At 44.8% G+C, this 12121-nt stretch overlaps 1 protein-coding gene across 3 annotated transcripts in view; it reads right to left on the bottom strand.

Moving 5' to 3' along the window:
- IBTK (inhibitor of Bruton tyrosine kinase) overlaps nucleotides 1-12121 on the bottom strand; it is an 876521-nt gene that overhangs the window by 790552 nt on the left and 73848 nt on the right. For 2 of the 3 annotated variants that reach the window (XM_078648126.1, XM_078648125.1), the window contains exon 4: nucleotides 9186-9885. In XM_078648126.1, coding sequence (XP_078504252.1) covers nucleotides 9186-9509 — 324 coding nt within the window. In that variant the 5' untranslated portion in view covers nucleotides 9510-9885. Of the gene's footprint in view, nucleotides 1-9185; nucleotides 9886-12121 lie in introns of those variants that run through there. The other variant, XM_078648127.1, reaches the window with a different exon arrangement.

The following is a 12121-nucleotide window of genomic DNA, read 5'->3' on the forward strand; positions in this document are numbered from 1 at the left end:
AGTGTGTGATCCTTATCTATCTCGCTCCAATTAAGTGGCAACTCTGAGACTGATTTGGCCTCTCTCTTTTTGTTTATTTACATTGAACCGGGGACTGAGAGAAGCCTCCTTGACTCTCCCTACCTCTCCCATTGTTGTTTTGTAGGGATCTACACTGCCTGCACTGGAAAGTATGAAGTGTATAGGACAATACGATAGTAACGAGTGCACCGGGAGGTGTGTGGTACTGTTAACGGTGGGCGGTTGTGGGCTGGTGCCATTGTGAATCATTGTTGCCTTCTGTGGTGGCAACATTAAAGGATCCTCAAACTCTAGCCTTCTATTTTTTGGAGCAGAGAGCTTTCCAGGTTTTGGGTCAACTGTCCTTTGACTGTTGGTGAGGTTGTGTTGTAGTTTCTCGAGAATAGGACATTCCTCCTTTTCCACACTAACATCGTGTTTCAGGGCCGACTTTGTCTTCCGCTCCGAGGCTTCTTTGTGTGTGCATGGGGAAGGAGGGGGGGGGGGGTTGATTTTACTTCAGTGAAGGCTCCTTCGATGCCAAGGTTTTCAGTGCCGGCAGCTGCGTGGGTGAAACATAGCAACCGAAAGTCTTCACCGTCTCAACGACGTACTTAGTTTTATGACTAGGAGCCCTAACAAGATGGGAGGGGCCCCTTGTCCTTTATCTACTTCAAAACCCTGTTTGCTTTTACTGGGACTTGGATTGTGGAAGCGACGATACTCTTCCAGGGCGCCTACCTGTGTTGACTCTGACCCCGACGCTGCAACTCGCCGCACCCGCTCTGCGGGTGCCGCATCGCGTCTGGGGTCTCCTGTGGATGCCAGTGATCGCTCTTGGGGCCACTGAGCCCGGGTCCGTGAGGGTGAGTGTGCAGGCTGCTGGAACATCGCGGGGACTCAGTCACCCAGGAGTCCCTGCGCGAGCCTGCACACCTGGGACATCTTCATCGAGTGGCCACGCCCACACTTCACTGCGCGCTTAAATCCATCTGCGCTGCACTTCTGTTTGGGACCCTGTTTCCTTTTACTGGGACTTGGATTGTGGAAGCGACGATACTCTTCCAGGGCGCCTACCTGTGTTGACTCGGACCCCGACGCTGCAACTCGCCGCACCCGCTTTGCGGGTGCCGCATCGCGTCTGGGGTCTCCTGTGGATGCCAGTGATCGCTCTTGGGGCCGCTGAGCCCGGATCCGTGAGGGTGAGTGTGCAAGCTGCTGGAACATCGCGGGGACTCAGTCACCCAGGAGTCCCTGCGCGAGCCTGCACACCTGGGACATCTTCATCGACTGGCCACGCCTACTCTCCAACGGTTATACCAACGACCTGACCCTGCTGCGCGGGAGTGCGCCGGGCTAAGCCCGGGCAAAGGGCGGGCCCTCTTAGGCCTTCAGAGGCCGAGTGAGGCCGGGCCGGGCTCATTTTCTAACATTTACTGCCAGGTACTTAGTTCTTGTTCTATAAAGTGAAATGTCTACTAAGGTTATAAGTCCGGAGAAAGTAATTGTAGAAAAACAGGGGGGGTCATTTAACGGCACTCTTGATGGTTACTTTGTAAAAGTTCCAACTGATTTAGACATAGAGATAACACTAGCTGAGCGAAGGGCGTTGCGCCGCCGCTCGGTAGAAAGCATGAAGAACAGTACACCGACAGATCTCATGTCCCATATCCACTCACAAAACGAAGGTAGTGTTAGTGGTAATAATGACTTCACATCCCCGGAGAGTGTGCCACTTCTACTCAGAGATTGTTCACCCACACCTAGCGTCTCCACTGAACAGCCTCTGAGCCACATTTTTTCCCCGAGCTCCACAAACTCAATAGGCATAACAGAGATTTTGACCGTCCCAAATCTTACACATAGCAAATCTGTCCAAAGTAAGACAAAGAAGGCTATGCCGCTTAAGGTCCATGGCCCACCACCCTGTAAAAGAAGACGCAAGGGGATGGAATGGCAAAAATCAAAAATCTCCCATTCTGACTTTGGGAAATCTGTTAAGCCTATTATTACGGATCAAGTTGTAACAGCTGCACCTGATAAACTGCCAATAGCGACAGTCCCTTTAATATCATCAGAAAAGGGCAGGGATGCTAGTACCAGTGTATTAACTGTAGGTACTGATGAACCTCTGCAGCAATCGACACTTTCCACTGATACACTGGACAGTCTAGATCATCTAATTAGGTCTTACACATTACCAATAATCGAGAGGTTAAATAGGGTGGAAGAACGACTCCAAGCAATAGAGTTGGGAATTAGGAGTAAGGATGGCCCTACAAAGGCATTGTCCAATGGGGCTGTGCAATCTCTAACATTGGCTACATTACTCACCACATCTGCCCTAAATGTTACAACTCAACCGATAACAGCTTTATCTAAACCCCCCAAAACAATAAACACCAACCAACATAAGCAATCCCCCCAAAAGCAGACGATTAAACCAGTTGCGAACCCTGTCACTCAACCCATAAGGGGCATGGAGAAGATACGCATGGGGAAATCTCGAGGGGAGGTGGGTGGCATTAGGTACCCAGAGGTTCCAGCAATCAGGGGTCCATTTGCAGAACTCCCACCTAAAGCAGTCCCTTTCGTGGTTGTCCTCACAGGTGTCCCCAAACTGGCAGAAAGTAAGAGGGAAGGGTATGCCCAGTTAAAGAATAAAATTATTCATTGGTTTAGTATATATAGACCAATTGCAAATAACATCAACGGCGAAATAGTACACGTACGCCGACTTCAATGGCTGGGTGGAAGAGGCAAAGATATTGAGGGAGATGTAGTTGTGGTAAACTTCAGAGATCCGCATGCGGTCAATTTTATACTAAGTTGGCCCTCTGGTAATGGCAACAACTGCATCATCCCTCGTGCCTTAACGTATTTTTATCCTAGATCCCTTGTACTCCCTCCAACTTACACAGGTGGACAATCATTTAGCAATACTTATCATCCTATTTCATACAACACCAGGCATCATTTACATGCACAATACCCAGCACCGGCTGTCGATCCTTTTGGGTGGAACATTGTACCTCCCAGGTATAATACTAATGCTAACAGAAGAATGGATCATTTGAGACCATTCACACCTCTGGAGACAGCAAACAGGTTTGATGTATTTTCAGGTATGGAAGACTGCGATTGAAAACTACAGCCCACATGGGGTATGGGTGGTCGAATATACTCTATCAGTCTTGCAGTCACAGACCATGGGCCTTCAAAGGTAAACATATCTAACTTGGAGTTACATCAGCCTCTGGGGGAACTATTGTAGCCAGTTACAGCTGGGGAAAATACAACAATTATTTCCACGTCATTCTGTGAATGACATCTATGTGGAATCAACACATGTTAAACCCCCAAGCATACAAATGGCCCAAAAAGTCCGGTTCTGGAAGAAGTTTTTGTGGGACCACTAGATACGATCAGAACACATTCTCAAGCAGTTTCAAATAAACATAGTTTAGTTTTTCACGAGCAAAGTAGGAGGGTGACAGAAATAGCAGAAGCAGATGTTGAAGGACCCAACGATAGTTTGCAGATCAATGGGGTAGTTGAGATTAATGACACCCCCGGACACACAATTTCCGAGAAGGACGGCTATCGACAGCATGACCAGGCCCCAAGTGAAACAAGTAATGACCAGGCCAGACAGTTTATTGTGTCATGGAATGTAGCCGGTCTTAGGAACAAGATGGTTTCCAGAGACTGGTAAAATTTTATAGATAAATATATTGTAATTACTATGCAGGAAACCTGGGCTGTGGAACCCCAGTATAGGTCAGAATACCTAAATTTTTCAATTCCGGCAATCCACACAAACAGGGGAAGGCCTATGGGGGGCCTGACCACATGGGTCAAGCAGGATGACGGGTACACTACCGCACAATTAGATTCCAGTTCTAAGGACATTTTAATTGTAAAAATAAACTACCCAATGTCTAGAGATTTATTAATCTTCAATGTGTATGCCAGGGGGAAACCAGGAGGTAAATCCTCAGAGATAGTCGATCAACTGGGTCACCTTGTAAAAACACTCAGGGGAAAAGCAAATGTATTGATATGTGGTGATTTTAATTGCACCTTCGAGCCTCTGGACCAATTTGATATTGATCTCACAGAAGCAGAGGATGATAGCTGGCAAATCCCCCAACTAAACATACCTCCCATAAAGAGGTGGACCCAAGCAGCTCTCCAACTCAAGACCTTAAGTCTTGAGTGTGGACTTAGAGCAGCTAATGGAAGAACAAACGGGGATAAGCATGGAAGTCCCACATTCAATAATGGCATTAGCTCAAGCAGGATAGATTATATCCTAGTCAATCTTGATTTTTGGTCAGCTATTCTGGATATGATAGTCATCAAAAGAACTGAGAGTGACCATAATCCCCTTAGCTTAGAATTACAGCTCCTTAAGGGCAAGGGAGAAGCCGTAAGGGATATAACAAATGACATCGTTCTTGCTAATGATACAAGGTGACTATAATGGGGTGAATGTCTGGGTAATTGTCATTGCATTACAGAAATGGACGCACTGGTGTTGGGTGCAATTTCTGAGTTACAGGGTTGTTCATCCGATGATGACTATGCGAGCAGGGTGGTTCCAATTCACACAGCTCTTTTTTTAAACCTCAGTACATTTTTTATTAAGGCAAGAAAAGATCCTCCTCGCAAAGGTAGAAAGAAGCCAGATTCCTGGTATGGCAAAAGTTGCAGAATTGCTTATAAGTCCCTAGCACTAGCAGTGCGATCAATGGATAGGCTCCTAATACGTGATGCCAGGCGTCACTACAAAATAACTCAGCAGGAAGCAAAAAAATCTTGGGACAATAAATACTTGGACAAATTACATGAGGCAAGCAAGTCCAGAAACATGACAGATTTCTGGCATATAGTGAGATGGGGCAAAGGAAATCACAAGCCGCAGCCGGAAAATTCTGACCCTCCTGAACGCTGGATAATTCATTTCAAATCACAGTTTGCACGCCCTGAGGGAGTAAGCGTAGGAAGTTTTGACCCTATTGTAAACTATACAGCGAGTACCCCGCTGGTGTTTAGTCAGAGAGACATCGAACAAGCTCTTAATACAATACCGAGAGGAAGAGCACCGGGTCCAGACATGATTCCAGCAGACCTTTTTCTGCATAGTAAAGAGGTCTGGGTGCCGTACATAGAGTTGCTGGCGAATGCCATCTCTAGGGGCTCGCCAATACCTAAAGTATGGAGAGGAGCCGAAATAATACCAATATTTAAGAAAGGGAATCGTGCTGATCCTGCGAATTACAGGTCAATTAGCCTAATTGCATGTATTCAGAAGGTGGTGGCTAGGCTCGTTCTCCTCAGGATTCAGAACTGGATAGACGATTCAGGGGTCATGTCTATGCTTCAGGCAGGCTTTCGCCCGTTCACGAGTACCGTGGATCAAGTTTTTAGATTTTGTGTCATATATTGGAAATGGGTTATTCTTGGAGGGGGCACTCTTTGCAGCCTTTGTCGATTTGAAATCGGCTTTTGATCTTGTGCCGCGCAATAAGCTGTGGCAAGTGCTTCACGATCAAGGCATGCCACATGAACTCCTAGCCTTCCTGATCAAATTCCATGAAAATAATTATGCTCAGGTGGGGAAAACAGGGCCAGGTCACTGACAAATTTGCAACGGAAAAGGGAGTTAGACAAGGGTGCGTCCTTGCACCAACTCTGTTTACGTTGTACATAAACAGAGTTACGGAGTACTATAGGGAAGTACAAACAGATGCACCCAAACAAAATGGCATCCCAGTTCCCTTATTAATGTTTGCAGACGACACCCTTATACTCTCAAAAACGCAAGAAGGGCTTCAGAAAGCAACAGGCTGTTTCGAGAAGTTTTGCAATGACCATGGTCTAATTATTAATGTGTCGAAAACAAAATTTTTGGTAATGCATAGACACAAAAAAGTAAGGGGCACAGTTTTTATGAATGGTGAGCTCTTAGAACAAACAGATAGTTTCAGTTACTTGGGAATTACACTGGGGTCTCAGTTAGAGTGGAAGCCTCATATGACCTATTTAACTACCAAACATGCACAGCTGTCTGGAGTCCTATTGAGAGAGGTAAAAACCTCAGCCACACAACCATTAGCCCCAGCCCTTAAAATATATGACACAAGAGTTAGGGCTTCAATGCTGTATGGGGTGGAATTGTGGGGGGTCTCTGACGTCACAGCTTTGACCACAGCACAAAATAAATTCCTACGGTCCCTAACAAGGCTCCCGCAATCTACACCAATGGTACCCTTGTACATGGACCTGGGGTGTCGGAAAATACAGGACATATGTAGCTTTAGACCTATTGCATATTGGAGGAGGCTATGGGTTACACCCGAACTTTCCCACTATGCTCTAGCGCTTTTCGAAACCAGGAACATAGATTCGGGGGGGAACATACAATGGTTTAGACAGGTTAAGCTGCTTTTTAAAGCCCTAGGAATGATGGAATTATGGGAAAACCCCTCAGAAAATATCTTTCCTTCAAAAAAGATCTTAAAAGAGTTGTATTGGGCTTATAGAACTCAGAGGGAGTTCCAGGAACATACGGATCCATCGCTCACTAGGGATTTTTTGGCACAAAAACACACTCCTGCCTATGAGCGATACTGGGACCTCATTACGTTTCCAAATGATAGGAAGCTTTTCCATCAATACAGGGTGGGAACACTTCCTATCAATTCATTTACCAGCAAATGGTCAAGTAACAAAGATCAGCATATGTGTCCTTTCTGTGTAGCCCAATCTGAAAGTTTAGCTCACGTTTTATTTATATGTCCAGCTTATAAAGCCCCTCGTCTCAAATGGATTAGACCAATCTGCATACAGAAAGGCATCCAAAGTGGCTCTGTGGCACTAAGAATTGTCAGAACAGATTGCACCGATAGTATGGTAATCGCACTTGCTAAATTCTTAAAATGGATGTGGACAATACGCAGGAATAAATTTAAATAACATTAGTCTGCACTATTATAAGTTGGCATTGAAGATCTATGACAAGAAAATATGGCACTGAATTTTAAATGGATTTTATATTTACACAGTATTTATTTTTTTAAATGATTGAACTGGAGCACCTTGTACATAGCAATGATCGGATAGTCAAAATGAATTTTTCCTGTACACTAAAAATAATGGATGCAATAAGTATGAACTGTAGTTCTTAATGTATTTTTAATGTTTTATTGTATTGTCTTTTATGACAAATTGTCGAAATAAAGACTTATTTGACTTGACTGACTACTTCAAAACCCTGCCTCGGTGTCAACCAGTTCGAGCACGAAGACAAGGGTGACAAACTTTGTTGCTAGGCCAAAATGCTAAAGGGCTTGGCTCTGGCAAGTTCTCCAAGCGGTGTTTGTGTTTAGGTGCATGAGTGCTCAAAGCCCTTGGAGTAGTCTTTGTCTTCAGCCCCGGTGTCTTCTCTGGTTTGACAATGAATTCCTTCTGGAAGGAGATAGACGGTAGACCTTCATTTCCGCTGGCCCCGTGTTGACACTGGAGTCTCTCAAGGCGATGTGGTGCGGGCTATCTGCCGTCTCGGCACGATAATCTTCTTCCTCCATGCAAATGGCCCCCTCCCTCCGATATCTCTAGCTCTACTGTGGCCTCCATGCTGAGGGTGATGCGTCAACTCACCTGTATCGTAAAGTCTTTTGGGACTTGAATTGTTGACACACTTCACAGTCCTGTTCGCTGTGTTCAGGGGAGAGACACAAATTGCACACCTGATGGGGTTTGTTGTGGGCGCATTTGACGTTACAATGAGGACACCTTCGAAATGTGGTCTGCTCCATCATCCCTCCTGAAACATTCTCCAAGGCAGTTGGAAGGAGCAAAGAGACTGACGAGTCTTTGGGGACAACACTTGATGTTTAGTTGCTGAATCTTCAGCAACGATGCTTGCCTTTCTGCGCCCAAAAAGCCATAAAAGGGTACATCAAGTACAAGCTTTTATGGATGCATCCAAACCCAATGGCATAGAAAAACAATCTGATAATGGGGCCGAAGACCATGCGCATTACTTACCAGAGGCGGAGTCATAGGAGCTCATGACTTGAAAGACTTCTTTGAAGAAAAACAAGTTACAAATGTCCGAGCCCGACACTAGATGGCAGGACTATGCATAGCAGATGCATCTACAACCACACATGCTACAATATAAGCTATATATATTAAGTTAATTTTGAAAGGATGCAGTGGTACTATCTTACTCAACAGAAACATCTATTAAAAAGCCATACATGCGATTCTCGGGTGCAGCAACGATTGAAGTAGACTGCAAACAATATCCATATGAACTGTGCCATGCGATACCCTTTGCTGATAGGTACCAAAGACAATGAATATTATTCCCATTCTATCACCGGCAAGGCCACAGACACCACAGCCTTTCTAAGAGTGACCTTGCAAGAGATGTATACAGCAGCCGTCCAGACCTTACTGCATAGTTTTCTGACGCACTACTTTGGAGAGTCTGATAAAAAAAAAAAACGAAGCCACGTTTGCCTTTCCTGTCATGCAGACGTTTATCAGACATGGAACAGACATGCATTTTATCACAGAACCCTACGTAACATACTACTAAATTGATGGCCACTGCTTGACGACAAATAAACTTTCGGAAAGAAAAGTATACAAGAGTTCATGACCAATACTATAATAGGTATGAAGAAAATAAAAACATTCTTAGTTATACCCCTTACTGTTGGAAGGAAAAAGATGCCAAATTACATGATTCATAAGTATTTGAGAATAGAACTGTACCCCCATTCTGTACATTTTTAGATCTAGCCTGATGTGTCAGAAAAGGACCAAGAATCAGTAAAATTATTATAGAATGAAAACATTTGTCATACGGCATGCCAACAAATTAGTTGATTTAGAAATGTAAAAATGTCATGACAACTTATATCAAATAGGTAACAATTAAATAGTTAACCTGAAATAAGCAATGTGGCTATGATAGTCAGACTAATGCGATTTCATTATTTTAAATTAATTTGCCTGGTAGCTCCTCAGTTTGAAAAACAAATTAGGTTGTTTGGGGCCCGAAAGAGTTACTGAACAACAAGTAATTTACAATGTTTTTTAAGCTAGAAATGAGCATGTCAATTGTTTATCTATTAACACACAAACGCGAATCACGAAAAAAGTACCTTTAATAGAGACAGTGCGCAGTCAATGTGTCCATAGAAGATACTTCTGTGCATGGGAGTCCATCCAGATTCCTTGTCCTTCACGTGAGGATCTGCTCCTCTCCTCTCCAATAGCCAGTCCAGTACAACTTTCTTACCACAGGAAGCAGCAACATGGAAGACGTTTCGGCCAAAGTTATCCTTCAGTGTGGTAGCATTCCAGCAAAATGTAGCCAGAAAGGCCTTTATCTGGCTTTCACTTCCCCTGGTCACAACAGAAATAACATCTGTAGCATGCTGAAGGGAACGGCACTTTGGAGTGCACTCTGGTTCCATCGAACCCATCCTCAAGGCTTTCACACCCTGTACAACTCAAGAACAGGGCTAGTGGGACAGAGCATCCTCTGATACGATTACCCAGCTAACAGGGCTACTGCGTAAGAACCTCAGCTAATGACTGAGGCCTCCCATAGCAGCAACATTTATCAGCTTGCAATTATTGGATTTGGCACGTAGTGTTTCAAACAATAAATATATACATATAAATCTATAAGGTATATGGCTCAGTGTTTAGAAAAATATAATTTATTATCAGTCCACGTTTATCAAATATTTTTTTTATAGGAGCTGCAAAAAAAAGTGAGGGGGGTGGGGAGACCTCCTCCTCCACCCCCTACCCAAAAACGCCCAAATTTTAAACCTCCATGATTGCTTGGGATGTCTGTAAAGAAAAAAAAGAAATATTAAAACAATATTAAGAAGCAAAGTGCAATGCAAAAACAACTGAAGCATGTACGTTTGCAACACAGCCAGTTTGCCATTTATCAATTATGTCGATATCATGGTCCACACGCAACAAACCTACAATCATCTTAGAGAGAAGGAAACCAGCTTTGAGACAGACTGTTCATACACTAAACTATTCACAATAGCAGCGAATCCTCACATATACCCACACTCAATGTTCATATCCTTAATACACTTCTTAAAAGTCCAACACAAGGTGCAATCATTACGGGGTCTACTGCTTTCAAGAGCCCACGTGGGTCAACATGTGACCAATTTCCAAACTAATTCCAATATAATGTGCACTCAGTAATAGTTCAGTTTCATTCGTATCATCATCAGTATATCCAAACACAAGTGCCCAGTCAATATGGAATTTTGGCAGGGGAAAAATTAGTTTTGCCACTGCGTTCTAAACAATTTGTAGCCAGTTTTCACAAGTCTGGAAGCTCCCAGTAACAACATATTACCGTAATCAAGGCAGGAGGTAATTAAAGACAGGACAGCCATCCTCCGGACTTGGGGATGGAAAAAAGCCAATGGTAGTGTAAAGCTTTTAAGGGTGTCAAACAGACAGCAGACCGCATTAACTCGTGGCTGAAACAATGATTCCTAACAGCCGATTTGGACTTGAGGTGGAGGGGGGCCTAGAACAGTAGGCCACCAGTGATCTCCCCATGCACAAAATAAAATGACGGACGGAGTGATGAAACTTCACACTCACTCACCCTTAGTCACAGATCTGGATTTAATTCATTGTTATTTTGCTTGCCATGTCACCCCAGTTTGGACACAGCCATATGTAAATCATTCTTGGCCCTGCTCCCCATGGGAACAGTCCAGCCCGAACTGCCAGGCCATGCCCTTCCTGGACCAGAAAACAAGCTTCCTGGGACCAGTTGTAGGGTAGCTTGAATACAGTGGCGCAGCAAACAAGGGACCCACGTCTGGGCATACCCTTAGCCACTTAGGTTGTACATAGCAACATTGGAAAATAAAATCTTAGACTGAGTGTTGAAACTTTTCAAACACTCAACCCATGTCACAGATCTCGGTTTAATCCATCACCCCAGATTGGACACAGCTATATGCAAAGCAGTCTTTACCCTGCTCCCCATGGGAACATACTAGCCTGAACTGCCAGGCCAGGTCCTCCCAGGACCAACAACAAGCATCCTGGGAACGTTTTCTCCCCATTCATGCCAATGTTTGCCAAACAAGAGAATCTCCGTTTTATTGGCATTTATCTTCATGCAGTTAGATTACATCCAGTCACCAACAGCGGTCATACAGTTCTGACAATTTACAGCGCCCTCTGCAGACCCGGCCGACTAGGAGACAGTGAACTGGATGTTGTCTGTGTAAAATGTCGGATTCCGCCAGGTCATCCACTGGTTTTACATAGATGTTAAAGAGTGAGGGACGTAGGGCAGAGCCCTGGGGGATGCTGTAGTATAATGTTCTTGTTATACTGCTGCTCAGCCTGGATATCTGTGTGAGAGAATGTTGGTGAATGGAATGTTCATGTGTGTGAGTGCCAGTTGGTGATGGGCTGAGCAGCAGTGAGGCTGCTCCTAGTGGGACTCTCATCCTGTAACATCCTACTTGAATACCTGAAGATATTACATGGACCAGTCTACTTTATTTACAACTTATTTTGGTGACGATTGGAGAAGACAGAACTGCATGTGCCACCTGTTGGACTACAACTTACAAGCACTAAGTTACTGGATGTTCTTGAAGACGCTGGCCACCCCAGCCCCACCAGTGACCACAAGACCAGTCAGCCCCAACTCAGGCGTGCCAGTCCTTGCTTCATTTTCACCCAACTTGTTCTGCTACCTGCCAGTTCTTGCTGGACTTTCTACATCCTCCCTGCTGTGACCCAAGAATAAATGTCCTTCATGGAGAGTGGAGTTCCAAGGATTCTACCTGGTATGACTACTGAAGCGCATTGCCAGGATGCGCTTACCTTTGGTCGGCCACTTCGTGCATTGAAACCGGACCTCGCCGCACCCGCTCCGCGGGTGTCGCATCGTCTGAGTTCGAGAGGGGCAGCTGACTGGCTCATCTACCGGGGGCAGAACAAACCTTGGCTGAGGGCTGCAGGGCTGCGAGCGTGGCAGGGACTCCATTACCCAAGAGTCCCTGCGAGACCGTTAACAACTTCC

Source organism: Lissotriton helveticus, chromosome 6 (genome assembly GCF_964261635.1).
Source record: "Lissotriton helveticus chromosome 6, aLisHel1.1, whole genome shotgun sequence".
Lineage (NCBI taxonomy): Eukaryota > Metazoa > Chordata > Amphibia > Caudata > Salamandridae > Lissotriton > Lissotriton helveticus.